Source organism: Tasmannia lanceolata, unplaced genomic scaffold (assembly GCF_043159265.1).
Source record: "Tasmannia lanceolata isolate RefF3 unplaced genomic scaffold, GAP_Taslan_0.1 ptg000020l, whole genome shotgun sequence".
Lineage (NCBI taxonomy): Eukaryota > Viridiplantae > Streptophyta > Magnoliopsida > Canellales > Winteraceae > Tasmannia > Tasmannia lanceolata.
The window spans coordinates 12,800,421-12,827,962 of record NW_027518697.1 but is presented as its reverse complement, the minus strand read 5'-3'; the positions used below and the strand labels follow the sequence as shown (position 1 = coordinate 12,827,962).

Sequence of the window (27,542 nt, the reverse complement as noted above, 5' to 3'; positions counted from 1 at the left end):
AAAGTAAAAAAAAAAAATCAGGTCAGAAAATCCATATCCGGACCTTAGAAAAAGAGAATATAATCTGATATAATCTTGTCTTGTCGTTGTTCTCTTCTCGAAAGTCTCGACGAGACTCGTGACTATTCTGCCGAGAAGAAACCTCTCCCTATCACAAAAAGATCTCACACAATTATGACAGATACCCTCTCATCTCTCTCAGTCAGCCCCCCCGTTGACTAATCTCTCTATATATTTATCTTTCAACAATCTTAAGAAACAAAGCTCGAGAAGATCTTCTTTCCAGTTCCCACCACCGGCTCAAAATCCAAAGATCCGCCCCCCCCCCCACCGAAATATCTGTGCACAGTATCAGACCCAATATCTTTTCCTTGGTTTTCGAGCTTTGATTCTCAGATTCGATCCTTTCTTAGCCTTTTTAAGGCGAAATAGCATATGGGTTTCTGTCATCGATCGTTTTAGTTTGAGTTTGAAAAAAAAAAAAAAACAATGTCTAGTTCTATGTCTTCTGGCCGGAATCCGGCCACCGGAGAACAAGGTTGTGGGCCGGAGCTTCATGTTTTGGCTGTAGATGATAGTTTGATTGATAGGAAATTGATTGAGAGGTTGTTGAAGAGTTCTGCTTATAGAGGTAAGATTTTGTTGGGTTTTGTTGGTGGTTTTGATTAAAGCTCTTTTTCTTTTCATTACTTGTTACAAGGGGGCCGCATTATCCTACTAGGGGGCAAAAAAATTCATTGCTATTTGGTTTTTCCTTTTTAGAGTTTCTGATTTTGAGATTATTGGGTGTAGTTACAACGGTGGACAGCGGGAAGAGAGCTTTGGAGCTTTTGGGTTTAGGAAAGGAAGTTTCTTATAAGGTATTTATTTATTTTGTGGTGCTGATATTGGAACTACCATTTTTTTGCTAATTACACTAACTTAGCTTGTCTTTTCTGTTTTATTGTGATTATTTTATTTTCTGTGCAGATCTTGTTGTTGGGTTCTTAAGATATTAATGGGTTTACTCCTTTTTTTTTCTTTTTTAAATCTGATTTCTTATTTTTAGATTTTTCTTAATATTTTGACATATCTGTTATTTTGCCTTTTAGGCTTTAATTCATTTAGATGATTTCCCTTTTCTCTCAGATTTTTTAAATATTTTTTAACTGTTTATTTAAAAAAATCTTTTTGCATGGAATTAAAAAAAATAAATCTTTTTATTATTTTTGCAGAAACCGAAGGTAAATATGATTATTACAGATTACTGTATGCCTGAGATGACAGGATTTGATCTTCTCAAAAGAATTAAGGTATGATTAAATCTCTATTTCTTCATTATTATTTTTTTGCAAAATAAAGCTTTTTTCCATTTCTGAAAAATTAATTCTTATTTATTTATATTTTTAGGAGTCATCAACTTTAAGAGAAATCCCCGTCGTTATCATGTCATCAGAAAATGTTCCCACCAGGATCAGCAGGTAATTTCTCCAAACCACAATTGGGGGTAGTTTCGACTTAATAAAATTATAGTTTTCATAATGACCATAATACCCTTTTTGAAAATACAGATGCTTAGAGGAAGGTGCAGAGGAATTCCTGCTGAAACCTATTCGACCGTCGGATGTATCGCGATTACGCAATCATATGATCAACGGTCTTGGAAGCGTCAGCTGAAAATTGGAGAAAAATCCATCTAATTTTTCTGTTTTGTTTGAACTTTGGAGAAGGAAATAGGCAATACGAACCTTTTTACTAGAGGTGGATGTACATTGTGATCAATTTTTGGAATATAGTCTAATAGATGAGATGAACGGATCAGATCATAAATTATGCTCCGGTTGGCCCTACCATAATTTTTTTTGTGATGAGGCATTGATATGGTGAGGGCCAACCGGCCTTACATATTGTGCCAGTGTGTTTACAGTTACATTAATTCATAGAATGACAACATTGTAAGGTGTGAAGGACTATAAAAATCAAAGGGTCGAGCTCTTCTTGGCGTTTTGGAAAATCCACATTATCATTTGTTACCCTAAGAAATAACCTTGCCCTCGAAGTTGAATTCCTAAGAAGATAGGGGTACTAAGTTGTATTGGGTATGATTTTATCGAGTAGCATGACTAATGATGTTGGGAATGATAAATGTGCCCCTTTTCATAACTTGGGGCGCAATCAAATCCATGTGAAGTACTTAGCTGGGTGGGCGAAGTGATGAAAAGGGGCACATTTATCCTTTTTCCCTGATGTTGGATTTCCATCTTCTCGCTTTTTTTAATTTCGTTTTCAAAATATGTTGCGATCAGACTCGAAAAGAAATATGATTTTATTTGTCACCATCAATTCTTGCAATTTTCTTTGTGCGAAAACCAACATTTTCAAGATTCTGCTATTGCGCATTTTCTCGATCATCATGCCGATTTTGTTAGCCTTACATCAATCGTTGTTGTTCTTCCGTCCATTTAAAATAATCTCCTTGTGTAGATCTTCATGTATGGATTCCCAAAATTCATAACGCCAAGCCACAACACAAAATTCATAACGACGGCGGCTCTAATTCCACTTGTTACATGCCTAACTAGCGGTGAGCCGGTAACACAAATAAAGAACATAATATGGAATAGAGAAGGGGATGGTTGATTTGAGGCAAGCTCAATTCGAGAGAAGCCATTACTATCTCAGCAACATAGTTGCTGTTTTTGCTCTAAATTTCCCTCCTTTTATTAGTGATAAACATACACTTTAAATAGAGCAACTACATCCCACGTTTTACACCAAAAGACGAGTAAAAATGAGAAAAATCCGAAAAAGTAACAGCTACTAAGATTCTTAATCACAACTACAACTTTAAAAACTCAAATAAAACAATTAAAAGCCTAAAGCTTAGGATATTTTATTCGTGGGAAGATTTTGCAGCCGTTTTGGAGAATCCACATTCAGCACACATAGGGCTGGCAATTTCACCCGAAAAAGAGGGGATCCGCCCCGTCCCGTTTGGGGAGGGGATTCCCCGATTTGAAAGGGGAAGGGGAAGGGGAAGGGGAATATAAAAATTCCCCGGTGCGGGGAGGGGAAGGGGAAGGGGATGGAGTTGTCCCCGCCCCGCCCCGCCCCGCTAATCAATGCCATTTGTTTGTAAATTTTTAAGTGTTTTTTTTAAGAAAAACGACTAGAAACTCTGTGGATCGGCTACAAGATTCCCCCAAACATAAACTTAGCTTGTCTTTTCCTTTTAATTAGCTTCTGAGAGCATTTTGAGAACTATAATAACATTTTCACAGATGTTGAAATAATAAAGACAATCTGAGAGCCTGAGACGCTGAGTGTATGCAATTATCAAAAAATTGTAGTGCCAACATAATTTTAGGGTTGGATTGCAGGTTTTAATTTTCAACAAGAAAAATTTAGCTACTAGAAATTTGTTTCATGTCAGCACTAGACTAAATTGCAATTAAAGAAATAAGTCATTTGTTGATTTTGTTCTCTTCTCTATTCTCATTTCTCATGCTCATCTGGGGGTTAACATGCTATACATAATGAACTAATGAACATTATTTTGCGTGTGTGAGCGCCCACTTATGGACTTTTAAAGTTCATTGTGACTACTGAAATAGTTACTTTTTGCACATTGGCTGTCTGTTAATGAAGGTAATCCTGGTGCTCATTTCCTATTTATCATTCCATAATTTATGCAGAAAATTGCTGAAAGATGAGGTCCTGTTGTTATTTATATTTGTTGTCTCATCCATGCATTTCTGATTTTGTCCATCTGTTTGTTGATCACATGAATAGAATCATAGCATTCATCACAATATTGTCTGTAATGGACGTAGAAGAAAGAAGCTCTGTTTGTTGGTTTGGTTGGGTTCCAAAGAGGGGGCAGGGCGGGGATTTTGTCCCCGAAGGATGCGGGGAGGGGAAGGGGAAGGGGAAGGGGAAGGGGATTAGATATTCCCCGCGGGGAGGGGAGGGGGATTCCCCACCATCCCCGCAGAGGGGAAGGGGAAGGGGAGAGGGAAAATTCCCCGCAAAGGGGAAGGGTAAGGGGACCCCAACATCCGGCCCCGACCCGCCCCGTTGCCACCCCTAAGCACACATCACTAAAACCGTATTTTGAAGTACTAAAAAGAGTGGGTAGTGCCATTATCAAAACAAGGCAATGCTAATATAATTTTCTTTTATTTATTAAGGCTCCTCCTGGTTACGATTTCGGCATTTGTGACACTGTCACGTAGGCGTAGACAGCATATAAAAAGTTAAAAACACATAAATTAAAGGTGATTTCATTGTAAATAAAATTTGAACTTGGGCGGTTCAAGTTATTTTTAAATTTTGTAAGCAAGCAATGAAAAAGCATGAAATTCTGGAATACTGCCTCTTTTCCAAAGAACATTCCTGCAATCCAAAACAAGTTACTGTAGTGTGGAGGTGATCAATGAGAATGACCATATTCTAGTAGGAAGAACATAAATAACTACAATTTCTTGGGACCATTTAAAAAAAAAAAAAAAAATTTCTTGGGCATTTTAATATTTTATCAGTCAAAAATTGGAAATGACATTAAAATTCTTTAATGAATCTTCTTGGTAATTTTTTTAAGTCTTAAAACTTAAAAAATTGAGAAAAAAAATTCTAAAATTCAGGAAACAAGTTTCTTAAATCCAGGAAATGGGTGTTAAAAATCTAGTAAATATCACTAGGCTGATGACAAATGTATCCCTTGTTTTAATGGCTGGTATCTTACATACATTTGTTACAGGATAATCAAAACTAATTTACACCTTTCCAAGAGAGAAGACAGAATTAAGAATGACAATAACCTAAAACATGTTCAAGGAGAGTTCACATATTTGCATTATTATGGTCTTGAGACATAGATGAGTAGAGTGATATCTGATCAAGCTACCAACTTGCTTTGGACCTTTGCATCTCTATAAATATGCCACTTTTGGTATCTCTGATGTCCAGGTAAAACAGGTCTAAGCCTATGAGCAGATGTGCACTCTAAACAGCAACACCCTCTCAATTCCTTAACACAGCTGGAACAGCATCTGCAAAAGAGATAAAACACACCAAGCATTGATCAAAGTTAGAATTCAAGCTCCCCATGCTTACAACTGTTCTTTAACTCACTAGCCTAAAGAAGATGTTGATAAAATCAAGAGAATTGTACTAATCTTTGCTTAAATTACAATGAGCCTAATGCGTGTTTATATAGAACACTCAAGGATGAACAGAGAAAGATAAGCATTGATTGTGGAAAGAGAAAAAGATAGAAACATACTAATCTAACCTAACTGCTAATCTAATATGGTTGGTTAATTTATCTAAGTTGCCTCATCTAACCAACTTGCTTAATCTACCACCAAGATGATCCAACGGTGGATCTCAATAAAATCCAACGGTGAGATGTCACATATGCTAACAGACGTATTCTTTTCTTTTCTCCTTCCAGATTTTAATTTATATGCTGTAATTGAAGACGAATGTGATGTCAATATTGCAACCTAAAAGTAATCTTAATTTTCCAGCAGTGTGGTGGGTATCCGGCAACGCATATATGCACGTGTGAATGTAATTCAAGGTCAAACCACAACGTAATGAAGAAACAAAATATTAACACAAAACACAATAAGATTTACATGGTTAGGCAGAATATCAGATATCTATCTCAATAGTATCTACGAACAGTGCATCTTTAAATGAGGTTCTCTATGTATGTGTTTGTAATAAGCATCAAAATATAAGATTAAAATATCACTTGGCATAATGGAAATCAAGACATTACTTACAGAAAAAGCAGGTTGCAGTCAAGATTGGCACAGTTTCGATGCCTTAATTCATTCACGCAGGTTCCACAAATATAGCATCTTGCGAAATTGTTCTCAGACACCAGTTTGGTGCCACCTTCAGTCCCAGCCTCACCGTTGTAGGCAGAAGGTGGCAGAGAAAGCCGAGAGTCGAAAACAAATAAATTCCCCACCCATTCAACTGGACCTTCACTCTCGAGATAATGAGAAACACCTCCCTTCAAAGTGTACAAGTTTTGAAATCCCCTTTGTCTGCCATAATAAGAATTTGGAATATTAGCAAGCGTAACGTCTCTAAAAAGAAAAAGAATATCAGACAGTGATTGATTTTTTCAGACAGGCATTCTACCTGAGGATTGCAGAATATACGTCGCATCGGATGCCTCCCGTACAATACATCAGTATATCGGTTCGTTCTTTATCTATACCACTTAAAGGATCTGAGGCAGGTAGCTGGACAGATAGAAACAAAAGCTTCCAGTCATGGGTACAGAAATACACTTCTAAACTTGTCCAAAATAGCACAACGCAATTTAATTTAATTTTTCACATTTGAGTAGGAAATACGACGAAAAACAGATCTCCAAAAGAATGTGAAATATATGCTGGTGGTCTCTTTAGGCAATACATAGAATGAAATGATGCAAAAGTGAAACGCCCAACTATGTCACCAAGATACTGATAAAGACAAGGACACATATGGGAGTTGAGATACCACTTTGAAATTTCTTGAAATTCAGGACATAACTACGAATTTAGGTAATAGAATGAGGTTGGGCAAAAGGATATAAATAAGATGTTTAAAGCATAAATAGATTTGAACGTAGAAAAGGAATTAATAATTTATTAATTTTAGCTTATAGCATTTAAAACAAAGCTACTGATATTGGCACTACATGTTTTGATTAATTGCAATAAGTATTTAAAAAGCTGTCAAATGTTATTACAGTTCCCAAAAAGCTCTCAGATGCCAATTAAAAAGAAAAGACAAGCTGAGTTTGTGCAATTATTAAAACATGGTAGTGCCAATATCAGGAGCCTAAAAAATTGCATACTCAATTTCAGTTACAAATATGCAACACTAACAAACATTAAGCATAAAAGCTAATTCAAAAAGTCCCACATATATGAAGCATGACGGTTAATTCAAGAGAGAAATATCTATAAAGTATCGGTATTCTATTGTGTTAGATCTGCCACGTTGGATTTGCACAAGTATCCTGGTTACGATAGGAATATACATAACTTGGTCTTTCATTGGCTACGCAAGCTTTTAAAAGCTACTAGACGGGATATGACATGGTATAGATATGGGTAAGCCATGGATAATGTGCCAGCACTAAAGTAGTAGAACCTTGTATATTTCCAAACCAAGGGTAAGTAAAGCTAAGACTATTGAACCAAACAGCAATTTCCTTCTACTAAATGACAATGAAGGATTATTACTGTTCTTGATTTGTTCCTGCATGCTAGAAACTTAGAATTTATTACCTATTTCATGAGTGTTGCTTGAGGAAGTTCATGTAAAGCAAATTAATGTATGGTCAGAAGGAGATTCCTACGTCACGAGGGCATATTTGATTGCAAACTTGAATGATGATAACGAGACCATACCTCTGACTCCGAGAGCCCAAAAGAAGTCCTCCTAAAGCAGTTCACATCAGGTCGCTGAGCACCATGAAAATGACCAATGTCCCACTCATAGCCTGTTTCAAGGCAATTATGAGGGCCATCAGAGAATAGCATACATTCAACAAGCAATGGCAACTATCAAACAGAAACCAAAACAAGTAGTTAAAAGGTTTGGGTTCCTTAAAAGGCAAAATATTGGATAAGTTTAGGAGTGCAACTTGGGTTGGGTTCAACTCGAACCTGTCGGGCTCTACCTGAAAAAGTCGGGTTGAACTCGGGTCGAGTCGGGTTCGGATTGAGTTTTCCGAACCCGGGTTGAGTTCGGGTTCGGGTTGAGGGCTTGGGCAACCCGACCCGACCCGAGTGTAACCCGACAATTTTAAAAAGTTTAAAATCTGGGGTTGAGTCAGGTCGGGTCGGTTCGAACCTCATCGGATTGGAACTCGGGTCGGGTTCGGGTTGATTAAATGGTTCCTCGGGTTGGGTTCAGGTTGGCCTCAACCCCACCCAACCCGACCCGACCCGAGTTGTACCCCTAGATAAGTTACACAAAATCTCATTCAATGGGATTATGCTATAAGCACAAGACATGCATCCGAAACATGTATAAACTAAAAGTCAGTTATACCTCAAAAGCTATAAATACAATGATTCCCTGATCCCTTCCTGTAAGCAGGGGGTTATAACCATAACAAAATGACAGCACAAAGATTATTACCATTTCTCACATCCAAGAGCAGAAGCTTCTTGTTAGAATCTGAGCAATCTCCTTTACACGATGCCCGGTCAACATTGTCAGCTTGCAATTTTTTCCTCCATTCAGAAGGCGCTAGTGGGGTAGCTCGCATTGTAGGGTCAAGCAGGGGAAGATGTGAAATACCTCCTTCTAACTGAAAACATCACAAAGAATTACATTCATCAGAGCCTGAAAATTGTCATAAAAAAAATAAAGCAACATAATGAAATTGATATCTACCCCAAAAAATATTGATATTTTAAAGGAACTTCGGACTAGATGCCTATGAAATGTAGCTGGTCCAGTCGTGGAATTGACATGCCACTGTCTGAAAGAATTGCGATGGAGACCTTTGCATAGAGCATCGTGTATCTCTCTTTCTTTTTTTATTCTTTTTTTAGATCAAAATTTTCTACAATTTGATATAGAAAATTGTGACAAGTAATTAACCAAGGGAGAAAAGATGCAGAGAGAGCAGCAGTCAATATATCTTGCCTGTACAAGTGAAGGTTTATACCGCAGTTTCAATTGTGGGAAAGCATGCCCATTGAAGGCTGGCGAAATCTGAACTAAAATATCAGAAAACTGATGGTCTTCTTTTAGCCACTCAACATATGCCAAAGCATCTTTCGATGGTCCGCTGTACTGCACAAAATTTGGAGCTTAGCATATAAAAGGGAAAGTGTGCTGTGAAATAACTAATTGATCGCTCTCTGACCATGGAAAATGAAAACATATAGACTTTCTATTGTCTTGGTGAGCACGAAAATTGTTGAATATGAGCATTGGCATGCATTAGAATTTGAAGTTAGGATAGCCATAACAACAGATGTATGTCTCTTGGGAACATGACAGCTGAAGTTTTTTCCCTGTGAATGAAAAAAGTTCAAATACTCCCCAATACTCCCTCACTAATTTGTATGCATTTAAAGAAATAAAGACCTCCCCTCCAAGCATTTTCTGTCTAACCTGGTACTCAAAAAGATCTTCTCAACTGTGAGAGCATTTATTATATGAAATAACGTTTAATAAACTATAAAAATGCTTCAGTGGAAATTTTATTGAACACTTAGGAGGTAAAATCTGAGTATGAAGTCAAAGAAAACGACTAGTTTCTTTCCAATTGCTATGAAGTTTGGCAGAAAGAGGAAGATTTAAAAAAAAAAAAAAAACAAGTCACTTTAGAGAATTATACTTCTTTGGTGAAAGTTTATATGATAGATTAAGAAAATCTCTTACAATATCATATACAAATATTAAGACTTCAAAATTGGGCAGTTCAGGAGCAAAAATAAACCATACCTGTGCATTGATCCCTTGCTCATTCACATATATTCGACCATGTATGTTACGACCCTGATAAAGTTTGATGATATATAAGAAACACAAGGAAGTGAAGTAACATGGTTTCATAGTTTTTTTATGAAATATATACAACTAACGATTGAGTTTGATCATCATCAACAGAGGCATAGCCAATGAAAATGCATAAATGGAATGCACTACATTTGATGAACAGAGTTCTGAGGTTAAAGAATGTGTCTCAAAAGTAAGTGAAACATTTAATTATATCTTTTAGTTCTCTTCCTAAGATACCGGTTAGATAAGCCAAACACCAACATGGTGTTGGTTGTGGCAGATGCTGTCATTTGGCCACAATAACTAGAAAAAAATGGAAATGTCAAAGAGAAAACCACAACTATCCACAAGAAGACCTCATCTCCAAATGAATTCCACTGACAAAAAATGGGAAATTGTGTCATATTCTCCAAGGTTTTTAAGACACTGCCATATATAAATGAAGGGAATTCTTAGGGATTTAAAAAGCTTCATATTATTCAAATCACTGACACAAGTCTCTGTGAAATTTGAAGGACAGTGGAAACTGCAGCTCCCATATTATATACTTAAGCACATACTTCAATGATGCAAAAAAATGAAATATCAAACAATAGTGTATGATGTTGATGTGAAGGATTGAGGTTGGATGACTAGGCAAACCCAATGGAGATCTTTATTGGCCTACAGTCTCCATCAATTAATCAATCGCACCGTGTTTTACAGCAATTGTCTATGGTAATTGGTAGAATAGCCAGAGTTCATGTTATCTATTTCAAAACTTCATAAAACTAAATGGTGGATCAATCAATTTAACCTAGAAAGTTAATCTAAAAATTATTTAACTTCTTGCTGCTGCATTATTTATTTATTTATTTGTTTCTTTGGAGGATCTTTCATGCAATAGCATTCTAAAGAGATTACTAAATGACATTAGATGACCAAAAGTTGGTGTTCATCTTCCAGGCTTCATTTAATTTAGCAGGGCATTTCTGAAATCAACTATATCATAACATATAGATTTTCTAGCTATCAATTCGCATAATCCTATCTCTTTTTTTTAACCCGGAATTTATCAATGAACCCGGACTGGCACCTGAAATTTTATTAATACGAAGAAAATAGTACAAGAAGGGACATGCCACCTAACCTTGAAACCCAATGATAGAATTTATCAATGAACCCGCACTAGCTCTTGCGAGTGCCACTAATTACCAAAGGATAGGAAACCCATAAAAACAGAATCCTACTGATATTGTCTTAATGTAATTCCTTGGTTATCCGGCTCTCATATCTTCCCTTCGCGTTTTGCGGATTTCTGCAATGAGATAAAAGACATTGTTTGTATCTCCTTCATCTCCAATCACCAGGTTAGGAGATCAGCTAATGGAGTGGCGGACAAGCTAGCTAGAAGTGGGGATCGTATGTAATCTATCGAGCAATTTGATTTTCTTCCCCGATATAGATATTGAATAAAACGAGCTATTTTGGCCGCCTTTGTTGTTTGCACATAATTTGTGGTTCTCTCTCCGAAAATCCCTCTGTAATTTTCTCTTTTCTTTTTTTTATCATCTCGGTATTTTCAATGAACTTTTACCATTCAAAAACTCACCCGTTTTTTATTATTTAAGCAGCTGTCAAAAGTTATTACAATTCCCAAAAAGCTCTCGAAAGGCAATTAAATCAGAAAGAACAAGCTGATTTTGTGCAATTATCATAGCATGGTAGTGCCAATATCAGTGGCCAAAAAACACAAGCACAATGTTAAGAAAATGACTAACATATAAGAACACTAAATGAAAAAAAAATAAAAAAAAATTATTCTTTGTCTAAACTAGTAAGAACACAAGCACAATGTTAAGAAAATGACTAACATATGAGAACACTAAAGTACTAAACACAAGCACAATGTTAGGAAACCCAATATATAAGAGAATAGATCAATATAAAGAGGAAAAGAAAGAAAGAGAGATAGAATTAAACCTGCAAAAAGGAGAGGTGATTTGCAATTTCCTGTTCTGGGTCTTTGATGAACACAAAACGATAGAAATTCACGACCATAAAATCCTCATCCGAAGGTGGTTTTTCATTGAGGTGGGAATAAAAATCAAACCCACATAATATTTTATTCCTTTCTTTCCTTTGTTCAGGAAAGAAGGCTTTGAATCTCACTGAAAGTGTAGAAAAATGTGGGTTGAAAGCTCTATTTCTGAGCTGTGAGAATACTTTGTTTCTGAGAATGATGGGTCTAAGAGAGGAACCTATTTGGAGAGGGGTGTGCGCACCAAATAAAGCTGCGCCACCCTCCATCCTGGTCAGCTCTCTCTGCTATTATGCGCCCCTCCCGCCTCTCAGTTATCTATACTGCTAATGAAGATGGGATACCCTGGTCATTCTAAAGATAGAGGGTGTTTTTGTCCTATATGATTCAGTTTAGGGGTATTTGCAAAAGAGGACTTCCACTTTGTTTTATTTGGAAACAGTCTTCTAGTTTGATAATTTGCAAATAGAGCCATCATATTTGAGTGAGTTTTGCACAGGGAAGTGATACATCCGCCCCTTTTGATATCCAGGAACACCCCCTTGTCAGTGTTTATGGCAATCATGGGCATTGAATTCTTTTGACATAAGTACAACAACCCCTCTTTAGTCATTGATACTGACAAGGGGGTGTACCTCGTGATCAAAAGGGGCGGATATATCATTTCCCTTTTGCAAATTAGGCCATGTCATCAGATTGTGACCAAAATACGCACGGTGGATTGTTTTTTGACTCGTAAAAGGACCAAAATATCCTTGTGTGAAAAGATGAAGATTACCCGGTAAAAAAGACCAAAATACGCATGATGGTCGATAATGCGTTTTGATAGGGTGAGTCCCACCAACTCAACTCATACCCATTCATAGGGTGGGGCCCACCATTTTATCTCATGTTTTGATGAGTTATGTTCCACGATCTCCACCCGAGCCCACGTATAGGATAGGGTCCACCATTTACACCTCATATTTGATCGGGTGCACCCCCCCTCCCCTCTTAAACATCCATGCATACCATTGGCCAAGAATGCTAGGATATATATTCAAATGAAATTCCCACACCCTTGATTCAAAACATATCATTGACCATCATGGTTTTTTTTTTTTTTTGACGACGTATGGTGTCCTCACCCGACTTTGTAGAGTGGGACTAATTCCCTCCATATGCGCTCAATCACCCTAAACCATGCGCATCGGGTAAGCCCAAGGGGATTCGAACTCTCGTCTCTGGGGAGCATACCCAAGACTTTAAGCCAAAGAGCCACACCTGAGGTGTACGGGATATTTTGGTTTTTTACAATCATTAGGTGTGATCCGAGTACAAGTGTTCTACCATGCTACTAAAGCAAAATCTCCATTGTATATTCACCTGTAATAAAACCCTGTTAGCTAAAAACCTATATGTTGTCTTAGGTTACAGAAGTTATGACATTACCTATTACATTTAAAATCTAATCACATAATCTTCGACAGGCCCCCGACATTTTACTGGTACATATGTCTGGAGCTTTTTGATAGATGGCTTCTATGAATCAAATTTATTGATCTCTGCATTTGTCATCGATAGGTTACAACATTACTATCAAGTAATTACAGACAATTTCTCACATTACAATAGTCAATGGCCATTAATTCTCTCAGACTATAATGGGCCATAAAAGGAACCATCTTTCCCTTCTTTTGGGTTTTCTTTAGAACAAAGGCTACTTGCACTGATTAGTAGAATTCAGCATTAGGGACTCTCTTTTACCCCATCTTGTGTGTCCCTGCCTGTTGAATCCAATTCTGCCTCAAGATCTGTCTCTCCATCAACCTCTGCCTCAACCTCGGCTTCGGCCTCTGCTTCCAACTGCCCTGCCTCTGGACCAATCTCCATTTCAGGGCTCTGCTTTTGACTTTCTTCAGGTGTAGGGGCCCCACTCTGGGAGATATTAACAGATGTAGGGTCAGCATCCATTGGTGCAGCTGAATCTTCTAGTTCAGCGCCACTTCCACCACCATCGATCTCAGCTGCAATGCTCGCATTCTTCCCAAACCAACAGAAGCAAAAAATTAGATACGAAATGCATTTTCGAAACCAGCAAAACCGAAAAAGTAGGTTTGGACGCGCGACATAAACTTGAAGAGTAGTGGAAGGAGTAGTCAGCAAGGAGGAGAAGACAAGCATTGGATTTGCCTGAAATTAACCCGGAGAATAGTGGTAAGTAGGTTTGGATGCACGACATAGACTTGAAGAGTAGTGGAAGGAGTAGTCAGCAAAGAGGAGACAAGCATTGGATTTGCCTGAAATTAACCCGGAGAATAGTGGTAAGTAGAGTTTAGTTGCGCAGCATAGATTGGGAGTGTATGAAGTAGGGGGTGTCATTGCCTACAAAGAGAGAGAAGAGAAGGAAGGGAGGGAATGAAAAAGTACCATTCCCAAGATTTTTCAAGCATAATGCCATCTTTTGTTGTGGAATTTAGTTTGAAAGTTATATGAGGGGACAAGATTGCCACCTCAACAAACATGACAATAATTACCTAGGAGACATCCCAAGGAGTCTTCGGGAAGTTCAATGCAATATTGGCAACCAAACGAGAAGTGACATCCGAAATACCAAAAAAAAAAAAATCCTGACGACAGCCGGGATTTTGTGCAACCAAACAAATCAAAAGGGAAATCATAGAATCAAGATGACTTTGAAGGAATTGGTTCATTGCCCCACAAGTGAAGTAAGATATTATCAGGAAATGCCAGGAATCACTTCAAAAATAAATTTAGGTGGGTAATCAAGAAAGATAAACAAGAACAGATTATATAATTTGAAGACAACAAAATAAATTCTTTTTGACAACTGTAAACAGCGAGCTACGGGTGGTATGGGATTGTTATAAAAAAAAAAAAAAAATAAGAGTTATATACTCATGAAAATAAGAGTAATAGAAAACAAGAGAGTTGCATTCTCTTGAACTACCTGGTTATCTTCGGCATGTGGCATAGCTACTTTTGCTTCCTCCCCCTTTCTAGCTCGTTTAGACCTCTCACTAGGTTTTGCATGAATTTTAGAACGGACTTCCGGTGGCAGAAGTTCTGGAGGCACGACTCCTTCAATACCGTGATCAGTAAACTGCAACAAGGGACTCAATTAAGTTCCCTTAGTGACAGAATTAAGGAACTTATACTGATAAATAAAGAAGCAAATAGTATTATTGTTACATGGAAACATAAACCATACTCGAGAAAACCCTTCCAAGTCTTGCCTAGCTGAAAAACGAAGGCCTTTCCAGCAATAGACCTGTAATTCAGTAACAAAAGGCCACTATATGGTTTAGGATAAAATCAAAGGGTTTGTGGATAGTAACCATATAAGAAATGACTAAGAAAGTGACTTGTTCTTGTATATACTACTTAGATCTACCAGTAAACGAAAAATATATCATTCTCAATTCAATTTATTGATTATTGGGTAAAACCATGCCAATAAAAATTTAGCTTACACGATTGTTTTTGTGGTGATACGCAGCTTCTATTCCGGATGAAACATCCATCTGCAATTCTCAGGCATGCAAATGAAGGATTTGTTAGCGATTCTAAAAAAAATTAATTAAGGATTAGTTAGTGGATGAAAATGAAGTACAAAAGAGAAGGGGTGTTGAGTTTCAGATGCCCACGTCTTCAGCAAGGGGTTTCCAATATTCCATGATGGAAGGGGTGCGGACACGTTGAGAATCAGTCAAAGAATTCTGAACCAACAATAAAACCATAGTATAAGCTCTACCGAAAGGGAAAATGTTTGAAAGTTGTATCACTAAACAATGAAAAAGCCAATCTAAATAAAAAAAATCCAGGTTAATGGTAAAAAACTAATAAAAGGAACCCAGCGAGTAGCCTCATGGATTTTACTTTGTTCTTTCTGAGCAATTTGCCTTAAGATTCAAATCACATGTAACATTCCAGTCTGGAAAGGAAATTGGCGGAATTGCTAAAATTTCAAGGCTGTGACTAGGGCATAGCATTTTGTTCTAATTTTTTTTTTTGAAAAGTAACTTTATTAAATGCATCAACGAACATTACAAAGAGGGGACAAGAGGTCCCCAAAGGGAATTACATAAAACTGTTCATAAAGTTGAAGCCCCCATTTTGTTCTAAATTAAAACAACATATAAAATGACCATGACAAACTTGAGTGATTATGCACACATGATCACCAAGCAATGTGCAGTAAAAGATTTATTATCACAACAACAAATTTCAAGAGTGGAATTTTGAAGAAAAAATTACGCTAGCTCAACAATATGGAGGCTGATAAATGTAAATTTTTTTTTTTTGAATGATATCTGATAAATGTAAATTTATTTGTTGACTTAACACTAAAGCTGCTAATAGGCAACATCAAGGAAAAATTGGGAAGCTATATTACACAGGCAACATACAGGATTCTGATCTGCCCACTTCCACAATTGTGAGAGCTCTTTGTTTCCCATTCTCCACCGTGGTTTACTGCAATGAAATGAACAACGGTATCAATCAAGTTTTAGGGTAAAAGGAAAAAAGTTCAGTGCTTAAAAAATAAGGAGGAAACAACTTTTCAGATTCCAAAGGTGACTAAGCCAAAAGGTTGATTGTTAATAGTAAATATAATTAATGATAGTTGCACTTAAAAGTTTACTTGATTGACATTTGATGGTGACAAAAGAAAATCGACCAACTAACAAGTTGTAAGCTATAAATTGTTAAACATATGTTGGGACTCCTCTAAGTGGACAATTGTAGCAATTCAAGCATCCCTCAGTTTTCGACACTCCACCGATCCAGGTCCTATAGTTTCAGGTTTCATTTTTCAAGTTTTTCTGAGGCATACAAATTACATTCACAATAGGTTTTGAGTTTTATCCATCTTAATAGTAAAGCTTTAATAAGGAAAGAAAAACATTAGATTTTTTTTAACAGTAAAGACAATTTTATTAAAAACCAGTCAGCTTGGGGCATACAACAGGGACATGGCGTCCCTTAAGGTATATATAACAGTTTGGACCCAAAAAACCACCGTCTACTCACCTACCTTCCAGCCCAAAGTTTCCACCTTCAAAAGAAAAAAACATTAGAATTACATGACCAACTAAAGTTTCCACTTGTAACAATTATAAACCTATTATTGATTAAAACTAAATTCTAAAATTGATTTACAACATACCACTGAATTTATTTTTTCTGCTGTTTTCAGGTTGCCGAATTCCGCAGTCCATACCAATGTGGATTCTCACATTCGTAAAAGTATCCATGCGACAGGCATAAACATTACTAAATTCCAATTAACATTCTATACAACAAAACAGTTACAGTATTAACAGTAACAAAAACATCATTAAACCAAATTTATCTACATTTTTTATTCCCAAATTTAGTGGTTTTTTCTACTTTCATTTTCATTATGGGAGTGACACCCAGATGTTTTGGCTGAAACCAAGTCATATCTTGATGTTGCTCCATTTCAGCCTACCACATGTCATACCCTAAAACCTAGAGTTTTAGCCCTTCACCAAGAACCACCCGTGTTTAAGCAGTACAAGTCTGTGCACAAAAGACAAAAGCAGATATACCCAGTGTTGGGGGATTGATTTATAGGGATAAGAATGGCATGTACAGAACAAATAATAACCAAGGATTGAAATTTCAGTTTCGGTTACAGTCTCAGCCAAAAACGAAATTTCGGTGAAAATCTTATAATTTCGGCCAGAATTTTTAAATTTCGGTCCTGGACGAGATCCGAAATTTCTGTATTTCGGCCGAAATTTAAAACCATGCTAATAACAAACAAAAATGCATACCGTTTCCTTGCCCCATCTTGACCAATTTTTCTCTCTGTAGCTTGTTTTTCAAATGCTGGGCAACCATCGCGTTTCCACCAAACCTAAAATGCAATATGTAGGAGAAAGTAAATCCAACACAAGCTATCTCAGATTCCAAGGAAAGCACCCACCTAATAATCAGTCAGAGAAAAGTGAAGTTTAACAAAGAAAATGAACACTCACCCAGTTTTTCTCTCGTTCTAATATATGCTCGATGCTGTGAAGAAATTCTTTTCCTTTAGGTGGAATCATTTCGAGAAGCCTTTTTACACGCTCTTCAAGAGACTTAATTTCTTCTTTCTGGAATCATGCACAAATAACATGTAAATAGATAGATATACAAAAGCACAAGGAGTATAAGCAAGCTAACGTAAAATGGATAAAAAAAATTGTAGACCGGAGTTCTGTCCATACGTTGTTTCAATGTGAAACAACGTCTGGAAATGGCATCCAGCGTTATTGAAAAATGAAATGCCCTCATAAAAAAAAGTCTCCACACAAGCAGATAAAAACTATTTCAGATAACATATACATGTAAGTAACACAGTTTACAGCACACTGGAGAAATTATGAAATAAGCACTGACCATGATTTCTGAGGGCCCATCTTTCTCATTTTTCCCTGGTGCCTACAAGAAAATATAAGAATGGAGTTAGATGATGTAATTAATTCAGAAATATTAAAGCGTACATAAATGCCGTGGAATACCTGTCAACACTACATCAGACAACTAATTGTAGTTTTGCAATAGATTCCATCTAGGTGCAGGTCTATCCCTAATGAGTGGGTTAGCTCCACTCATAGAGATAGACCTGCACCTATATGGTCTCTCCCCATGTCTAATTTCTTCAAGCTTAACATTGATAATTCTAGATTAGGGCATCCAGCCCCACCGAGTATTAGTGGGATCCTAAAGAATATGGATAGAGGTGTCTTAAGCTTTCTCTAGCCATATAGGAGTGGCGACTCCAGTGAGGCAGAGGTTTTTGCTATCAAGAGAGGGATTTGTTAGGTTTATGTATTGCGAGTTGAATCACTTGTGGTGGAAGAGGATTCTCACAATGTCATTTGATTGGTTAGAGGTGGCACTGACTTCCCTTGAGGTTTGTGGACGCACTTTAGGAGATTTTGGGCATTATGGAGGGGCATTCAATCACGTTTCTCCATGTTCTTCAATCGGCCGATGAGGAGGCAGACCCTTTTGGCTGTTAGTGGGGTGGAGAGAGACATATTAGCTGTTCTTGTATCACTTTGAAGATCTTGTTTTTTAGCTCTTTTTTAATTTTCTTTGTATGCATTCATTGGCCATCTCGGTCTAGGTTTTTCATTTTGCTTTGCACCGTTAATAAAATGCCTCATCATATAATAAAAAAAAGTGTACCATAGTAACAGTACTTGAGATTTCTCTAGGTTTCAGCGTTTCAGGAACTGTGTTGAACATAATTTTAAATATAGAGCATGCTTAATGTCTAGTTGCAAAAAAATTTAAATTTGCCCAGGCTATGCTCGGTTGCAGGTATTTACCTCGTAGATTAGTGGAGTAAGTGACCAACAAGGAGACAAGTATTGGATTTACCTAAAACTTACAACGCAGAATAGTTGTAAGTAGTGTTTGGTTGTCAACCTCGTAGAGTAGTGATAGGGGTTATCATTACCAATAGAGAGAGAGAGAGAGCGTCGTTCCCAAGAAATCCAAGCACAATTCCAATTTTTTTGTGGGTTTTTAGCTTGGAAATTATAGGGAGAGGACAAGGGTGACGCATCAGCAGACACGAAATGATTAACCAGGAGACATCCTTGGTAGTCTCTTGAGGTTTCAATGCAACATTGGCAAAGAAACAAGGAGTTTTACTGATGTGGCACCCAAAAAGCCAAGCAAAACCCCTAACTCATCCTGGCATTTGTGCAACCAAACACAGCCCTAGTGCATTGGTAGCATAACTATACATGGGAGGAGTTAGAAATTACACAAGTATGTGGCACTCCATCAAAGAAATAAGCAGTATGTATGAACCGAATAGCATACCTTAAGATAATCAAACATTATAAGGCATTGAACAAGAATATGGCGGCGAAAGCCCGGGTCCCTCAACTGTCAATAAAAAAAATAAAATTAAAAAGAAAAGCAGGTAATCAATAATATAAACAGAAAATGAGTCTAAAAATTCATTTGATCAACCCTAATTACCTCTAATCCCATCAATTTACTGCTCGTGAGATACTTTATGCTGAAAGCTGCTGACTCCTCTTCCTCAAGATTATTTGCATTTCCATCACCATCACTCAGGGGCTGAGCCTCAAAGGTATCCAACACCACCTAAACAATTATATTCCAAGAAAAAACATCTGAATAGATCCAGAACATAGACAAAATACGTTACCTAAATTTACCACAGTCAAGATATGTAGCAAATAGGATGGAAGAAAATTTGTAGGATCATGCAATATGATGGGTGGAGACAGATATACCATTAAGTTGGTTGCAAATTTCTGCCACTTGGTAGGTGCAAGTGTCGTGGATGCAGGGTTGCAGAAATGCTCCTGACAGACATAAAAAAGAACACCAGTTTATGAAAATTTTAATGAAATTTGCCACCATTCAAAAAAAAAAGTTTATGTAAATTTTAGTATAAAAACCCCAACACAAGAAACTGTTAAAACTGCTTATAATTATGCAGCATCCAATGTTGTTTGCATTTCTAAATCTAGATATCAGCAAATAACAGTAAAAACTTAGTTTGCTCGACTCTAATCTCAACAAGCAGGCCACTTTGGTAGACTTGAAACAATGTAGGCATGTACAACATAGAACTTATGATAGAAAGGATGATAGCGCGAAGAGATCAAGAGTGAAAGTAATGTGTTTTTTGTTCCAAATCAGCAATCATTGTAGGAAGTGGCATATTTAACCTGTAAACTCCAAAAAGTCTTGTAGAAGTTGAAATCAACAGAAATGCCTAGAGACAAAAGGGAGTATATATCAGGAGGAAACACATAATACACCTAAAGTCAGAAATCAAGGGAAAAATAAAATGGAAAGCAAAGAAAAATCATATAGCTTGGATCCATACCATAAGGAGCGTCCTTCTCATACTTTGTCTCATTGGGTGTGTTGAAAACTCCCTTTATATTCACCGCTGTAAGCATTGATTAATAGAGCAAGCAATGTGACTGATCAACACAAGATGATCAACAGAGGGGTGGTAATAGAGAAAATACATAATAAAATTACCTGAGCGCTCTGACAAAGGGAAAAAATGAGCTAGGAACATAAGAATTCGTCCACAAAACACTACATCATTTGCCTGAAAATCATGACAAACATTAGCAAATTGATGGAGAAGTGTGAGCAATATGGTTTGGTATTGTTCGTTACAACTAGTATCCTGAGATGAAAAATGTTATTACTACATCTTGACTAAAAAGTGTGGTACAGGACCTTTTATGAGGTTTTTAACTTTGGTAGCAAAAACAAGAGCAAGTTAACATAAGAAAAATGGGTCAACATAAAAATTGGCAGAAGTCACATAACAAGAAAAACACTAGGTAACTCTCCAATAATAATGGAATCGTATTCCCAAAGTAGTTTTAATTCAGGCAGCCAAGCAAATCTGAGATACATCAGGGATATATCGGATCATGATTTACTCTACAGAGCTAAGAAGAGAAAACCAAAGAGACTGCGTGGAGATTGGCATGAGATCCAGACACACATGACATAGGCCAATAGTAGGGTATTATGTTAACATTGAATAACTATCAAATATCATGGAGTGTGAAGAAGCAAAAAATAATGGGTAGATAGAGTGCAAAGCCATGGTTTTCAATTTCCTCGGAATTTTCCCGAAACGACCGAAATGTTTCTATTTCCATCCCTACCAAAACGAAATATACATGAATTTCTTTCATGTCATTATTTTTGTGAAAATTCCGGAAACTTGACCTAAATTCGACCAAAATGGTTGGAACGATGAAAAAATGTTATGATTTGCATTTCATTTCATTAATGTAGAGAATGATATTTGAAAGACAACATCATTGAACTATACAGCAAAGTAATCATATCTTATGCTTGTGATGTCAGATCAACATGGGACCAACAAATATCACTAGGTGTTCAACGTGATTAAGCCATTATGGATGACTTTCTTGCTTATGTGTTGGTCATACCAAAGACATTAATTTGGGTAGTCATACCCATGGTTTTAAATTTCGGCCGAAAAATTTTGGTTTCAGCCGCGACCGAAACGAAATTTACATTAAGTCGTTTCTTTAGAAGATTTCGGCAAAATTTCACTGAAATTCCAAAATTTCGCCGAAATGTCACTGAAATTTCGGTTTTAGCCTTTTTTACAAAATTTCCACCGAAATGTTATGTAGATCCACTGAAATGTTATAATTCCCACCGAAATTTATGAAATATTCACCGAAATAGCCAAAATTTCCACTGAAATTGCCGAAATTTCAGTCGAAATTTAAAATAAAAATGAAATCATAATCATATTTTTACATGATTTTGGCCGAAATTTCGGCCCGAAACGGTGGTGACCGAAACCGACACCAAATACCGAAATTTTAAACATTGGTCATACCTTTGAGAGTCGACGAAGAAGCTGATTACATGTCCTCAACATGACAAGCTTCCCTCGGCCAAAGAGCTCTTGCTGCTAGTAATCCACCCAGATTTTATTTATAGTAAAACTAGTGAGTGAAAGTATGTGTTGAAGATTTATTAAGCACAAAATGACTGCAACAATCTACGCACCTTTCCCAAGATATCTTGCTTACTCTCAATATAACCAAAAACTTCTTTGCAGTCCCTCATAGTGGACATTTCGGTCAAATCCTCTAGCAGTTGGAATATCATGCCACCTTCAACATGGCCTCTTTCACAAAGATACAACACAATGTCTCCAAGAAGCAAAAAGGTAATTATACAACCAACCATGACAAAAGAGGAAAGCTATCAAGAAGAGGAAAATGAAATGCAAAATTGAAGATAAATGTCAATTGACAGAATGGATTGTGTGAATACGGACCAAGAAGTCGTGGTATTTGACCATGGGTACTTTCCGTATCATCAATTGATCTCCCATATTGCATAATCCGGTCCCCTGACTGAACTGCAGATGACTGTGGGTCAAAAAGGAAAAGAATTAACAGCAATAAATAGGCAGAGCAAGATAGTGAAGCATGTGGTTCTACATTTGTGAATGTTAAAGTATAAAAGATTAAATAACGTCATCTCCAACAGCTTAAGCTTTTGGAATAACTCGTAGTTTTATAGTGAAGACCAGTTCTGTGTTGTCCAATTATAATTGCAATAAACAAACAAACAAAAAAATAAGGCAACGAAAATTAAATAAAGAAGCAAAAACAGCAAACAAACAAAAGAACTTTGACCAAGATGATTAAGGCAACAAACATATTAGTCAAAAAAAAAGGCAACAAACAAAACCTACAAAAGAGAAAAAAGAAATCAAACAAATGCAAAATGATCCTAAACTGCTAGAGCCTCTCAATGCACACCACTCAAAGCAAGATTGTTGGCAACCTCATTTGCACTCCCAGTTCCTTTGATAAGATCAAGAACCGCCTCTAAAGCATCGGAGTACCTCCATGGAAAACCTTTCCCCTCTTGCATCCGTCAGGTCTCATTTAAAGGATCCCTCTCCTCCACAATCACCAAGTCAAGAAGATCAACAAGAAGAATGCCCGTCTTAAGCACACAATTTCACATAAATTGTTTTTCCTTCCATTAAATATAAAATACAAATGTATCTTACTGCATTCCACACATCTGATTCTGCAAATGATGGGAGATCATCCAAGACACATCTGATTCTGCAAATGATGGAGATCATCCCAGATGCCAGGGAGAATCAAAGAGTTAAGAAGATAGGGCTCATCATTAATGTCCAAAGGGTTTTATTTAGTTTTTAAAGTGTTATTTAAGTCTTTTAAGTCGTAGAGTGGTAGTAGAGTCTTTTCCCATCAAAATCACTTAGTTATTTGAGTTATGAGTGTTTTAAATAGGCCCCACACATGTATTACGACAAATTTAAGTGGGAGAGTCTTTACGTCAGTAGAAGGTATTTTAATCCACAAGTGTTATGTTTTTGTTTAAGATTTTAGAACTTTCTAGTTATCTTTCTTTTCTTATATGTGCGTGTGTAGACACGAGACACTTTTCTTTTATGCTATGCAACGATGGAATGAATAAAGATTTCAACTTCATATCAGGTCGGTTTCTACCCCTAAACTCTTATCTTTCTTTCTTTATTTCATCTTCTTTTTCTCCTCTCCTCTTCTCTCCCCCTTACCCCCTCTCAGTCGGGATTATAAGGCAATACCCCCTCGTGCTTCTCACTTCTTCCATCTTTTCCTCCATCTTTTATCGTTCTTCTCATATCGCTTTAATTCTAGTCAAATTTCTCTGTTCCCTTTTTTCCTCATTCCTTTCTTCACCATTCCTAGTCGGGTTCATAAAATGCTGAGGGTGCAACTTAGGTTGGGCTTAACCCGAACCCATCGGTTCAACCCAATTTTCTTCGGGTTGGGTTGGGTTGGTTTTGCTAAATATCGGGTCCGGTTAGGGTTGGGAAAGGCTAACCGGAAGTGAAATCGGGTCAGGTTAGGGTAGAGTAGTTGGTAATCCGACAGCCCAACGGCATATCCTAAAAACATGTTGTCATTTTCCCCTTTGACCGCTCCCCCTGTTTATAATTTAAAAAATGCAAAACCTGCCCCTTTTTTCCTGTCTACTGGTTTCCAGTTGTTGTCCTATTTTTGTAGCTTTGAAGAGGGTAAAACAAGAAATCACAACCCCGAAACCTGCTCCTTTTTCACCCTTATGAGTTCTTCTTAGCATCTAGAAACCCCTGGCTTCTACAACAAGAAACCAAGCACCAATAGATTATGGCAAAACCTTCTAACCCTAAACTCATCCGACGAAGAACAAAGAAAAGCGTCTAACGGAAAAACTCGTAGTTGGAGGAAGAAGAACAAAGAAAAACATCTTTCAACATTAGGGAATCTATTTTTCACTCTTTCTTAGGATTTTTCCACTATTTCTAGTTTTTCTTGTTCTTTTCTCTTACCTTTTTTCTTAGGGAACGGTGTGGCTAGTTTCAAAGGAAGGGAAGGCTATCGCTGGTTTTACTACTTTCTTCCAGATCTCTTCGTCCTCTTCCTCTTCTCCTCAAGTTGGGTTAGGGGCGGGTCCGGGATAGGGTTCGAGTCGCCCTGCCCAAGTTGGGGCTCGAGTCTCGTCGAGTTAGGGTTGACGTGATGTTCCTTCGGGTTGGCCTCAACCCGACCCAACCCGGCCGAGTTGCACCCCCATAAAACGCTCCTCTTTCTACTCCTATCATCCCTCTTTTTTTATCTTGACCGTTCATGATCCTACTCTTTTGAGTTCTTGTTCTTGATTATCTATTCTTTCTCCCTTTCTCTTGGTTGTCATGGATTCACATCAGCAAATGACTATAGTATCAAACATTTTAGAAAAAATCGTTTATTCATAGAATCTTAGACATCAGGAATAAAAATAGATTGTTTCAACATGTTAATAGTGAAGGCATAATAAGCACAACAATTATTGGTAAAAAGTAACTTGAAACCAAAAAATGATATGAATATCATCATGGATGTAGTCAATGTTAAGCAGAGAAGAGAAAAATGCACAGCAAAATTCTGGTTAATTGCTAACATTAAAAAAAATTCTGGTTATGAATAAAAAAAACTTGATGGTAATTAATCATAAATTGTGCCTTTAAGACACTGGCTTACTCATGGATTTATGTGCGTGCATACGTTTTGTTCTGGTGGGAGTTGAAATACAATCACAAAGCTGCTGAAGAAAATGGAAAAACCAATTAAGCAAGGATTTAACATTGTAGGGTAACTTACCACCAGTTCCTGAAGTAATGTTCGGAGAGCATTCTCCAGTGATTGATTTTCATCCTGGACCAATACTGTTTGCCTCTGTCGAGTCACCAAATCACCCATTTCAGTCAAACTAAACATTAGATGCATTTACTGATGATTTCAGGATTAAGATAGAAAATTGTCAACATGATGTTGTCAGTCCTTGATAACTCAAAAACAAGAAAACCCAAGGGTGGCCTTAATTGAAGTGCTGGGGACACTGCATAGCATGATAATTGATGAGATATAACTTCTTCATAATAGAGATAATAAAATATGCATATATGTATATTGTACATACATATATAATAACTTGGTATTATAAATACATATATATATATATATATATATATATAGACACATACACACACACACACACACAAATATGTATATATGTGTGTGTGTGTGTGTGGACATATAGACATAAATGCATGCATATGTTATGTACAAGTACAGGGAAATGATATCCACTCTCCCTTGTTTTGATATTGGCACTCTTCTCTCTATTTTACACTTATCCCACTGGTTGTTAGTTGTTACAGATCCCAAAAAGTATCAACAGAAAATGAAAGAGGCTTGAAATAAAGAGACGGTTGCCAATATAGAAAAATAAAGGACTGGATATCATCTCCCTGTATGTATGTATGCATATAGTCAACAGACAAAGTTGGTCCTGAGCTGCACACCAAATGGTATACAGGATTTGAAAATATTGAATCAAAACAGAGAAGACCTGAGGTTTAATAGCTTCTTGCATCGCCTGCAGAGCAAAACTTGCCGGTGGTCCAGTTTGCAATAGAGCACTTTTAAATACGTCCTGAGGCAAACAAACAAAATTAGATTGGTTTGATTTCAATCACAATAAATAAAGCAGTGCTGCTATGGAGACCGGCTGCCTAACCGAGAGTGGAACCAAACAAATCCCTACATGCCACATCACACAAGGAGGGGTAGTTTTGACATTTTGAGAATAAAAGGCAAAAATCAGGAAGTTGCTGTTAATGGGTGAAGAGGCTATTTGTTCGGTTCCATTAGTGGTAAATAAAACGCAAACTGGTAAATAATAATGAAATGCATCTCACCATTCAAAAAAAGGCAGCGATAAGTCGACCCCCATATAGGGCAGTGCTTAGAGAGAGAGATGGGGGTCGATGTAAGATATTAGGGGGTCGATTTATCACTGCGTATCAAAAAATAATAATGAAATGCATCTGCAAAAAGAAAAGATCAAAAGGTGCACCAAAAACAATTTTCAAAGGGTATGCATTGTATCAAAAGATTTACGGGAAATTTTAGATATAGGAAACAATGTGCATTCACATTATGATGCATATAACATGCAATGAGTTAATGATTGTAATGAGCATCACAAGTAATAAATTTAAAACCTTTTGATGCACTTCTTGATGTAAACAACAGAACTCAAACAAGTGGCGAATCATAGTAATATGAATAAAAAACAAATTCCACTGTTCTCGATCAATAATAGAAAACATGTACAAAAACAGTTATAGGCCATTTGGATACATGGATTTTATAATCCATGTGTAGGGTAAAACCTAGATTTTGAAATCTAGGTTTTAAAATTCTGGATTTTATAAGCTAAAACCTAGATTTTATAGGCTAAAACCTGGATTTTATATTCTTTAAAATGTACAATCCATGTTCTAGCTTATAAAATCCAGTAATCAGTTGATGAACTTAGGAAAGAAGAAAAAAGAAAAAAAAAAAAAGGTAAAATCTAGGGTTTGAAGAAACGAGATTTTCGTTTTTGATTGGCTCGGTGGAATTCAAAAGAATAAGATATATAGAGAAAGAGAGAGAATTGTTACAAGAACTCGATCTCGATCGGCATGGCAAGAAATAAGAACAGGTGCTCGCTCTTTCACGTGCTGATGGAGAAGAATACGAAGCCCGGACGGAGCTTCCGCCATTAGAGACTCAGAATCTCCTTCCTAAAAGTGCTACTTTTAGTTGGCAGTGTTACATAGGGTTTTCTCAGGAGAGATTATAAATGTATGTGACCCCTTATTTACCAAAACGCCCCCTTGTAGTGGTGTGTAGTGTAAGTAAAAGGAAATAATTAAGGGAGATAATATTTCAATCCCCTGCAGTACGTATTCGCCCCCCTTACAACGTGATCAGTGGGCAACTTTAACGCTTTTTGAGAGTCAAATCACGTTAACAGGGGGACGAATGCGTACTTAGGGGGATGAAAACATCACCGCCGTAATTAAAGTCAAAACAAATGA

General features: G+C 36.9%; 3 protein-coding genes across 4 annotated transcripts; 1 reads left to right on the top strand and 2 right to left on the bottom strand.

The window, feature by feature from the left end:
- Nucleotides 1-248: 248 nt before the first annotated feature.
- On the top strand, nucleotides 249-1,800 carry LOC143854616 (two-component response regulator ORR3-like). Its single transcript, XM_077364661.1, has 5 exons — nucleotides 249-631; nucleotides 793-860; nucleotides 1,215-1,292; nucleotides 1,390-1,460; nucleotides 1,551-1,800. Exons 1-5 carry the CDS (start codon nucleotides 490-492, stop codon nucleotides 1,654-1,656), a joined length of 465 nt encoding a protein of 154 aa, XP_077220776.1. The 5' UTR covers nucleotides 249-489; the 3' UTR covers nucleotides 1,657-1,800.
- A 2,848-nt stretch (nucleotides 1,801-4,648) lies between these two features.
- Nucleotides 4,649-11,870, bottom strand: LOC143854255 (Rhodanese/Cell cycle control phosphatase superfamily protein). The gene is made up of 8 exons (XM_077364128.1): nucleotides 11,479-11,870; nucleotides 9,460-9,513; nucleotides 8,653-8,802; nucleotides 8,140-8,311; nucleotides 7,404-7,495; nucleotides 6,139-6,242; nucleotides 5,772-6,041; nucleotides 4,649-5,030 (listed from the first exon to the last, which is right to left on the bottom strand). Exons 1-8 carry the CDS (start codon nucleotides 11,803-11,805, stop codon nucleotides 4,877-4,879), a joined length of 1,323 nt encoding a protein of 440 aa, XP_077220243.1. The 5' UTR covers nucleotides 11,806-11,870; the 3' UTR covers nucleotides 4,649-4,876.
- Nucleotides 11,871-12,873: 1,003 nt separating this feature from the next.
- THO1 (nuclear matrix protein-like protein) lies at nucleotides 12,874-27,282 on the bottom strand. 2 transcript variants are annotated; one of them, XM_077364247.1, is made up of 21 exons: nucleotides 27,123-27,282; nucleotides 26,024-26,107; nucleotides 25,273-25,347; nucleotides 22,401-22,494; nucleotides 22,127-22,272; nucleotides 21,954-22,028; nucleotides 20,594-20,666; nucleotides 20,433-20,498; nucleotides 20,272-20,318; nucleotides 19,831-19,902; nucleotides 19,550-19,678; nucleotides 19,388-19,453; nucleotides 17,948-17,989; nucleotides 17,545-17,661; nucleotides 17,341-17,423; nucleotides 15,946-16,012; nucleotides 15,184-15,255; nucleotides 15,010-15,060; nucleotides 14,748-14,807; nucleotides 14,487-14,639; nucleotides 12,874-13,558 (listed from the first exon to the last, which is right to left on the bottom strand). In XM_077364247.1, the coding sequence occupies exons 1-21, from the start codon at nucleotides 27,222-27,224 to the stop codon at nucleotides 13,265-13,267; spliced, it is 1,968 nt and encodes a 655-aa protein (XP_077220362.1). In that variant the 5' UTR covers nucleotides 27,225-27,282; the 3' UTR covers nucleotides 12,874-13,264. The 2 variants fall into 2 exon arrangements, with proteins under 2 accessions (XP_077220362.1, XP_077220364.1); XM_077364249.1 differs by having other exon boundaries at nucleotides 21,954-22,025.
- Nucleotides 27,283-27,542: the final 260 nt, after the last annotated feature.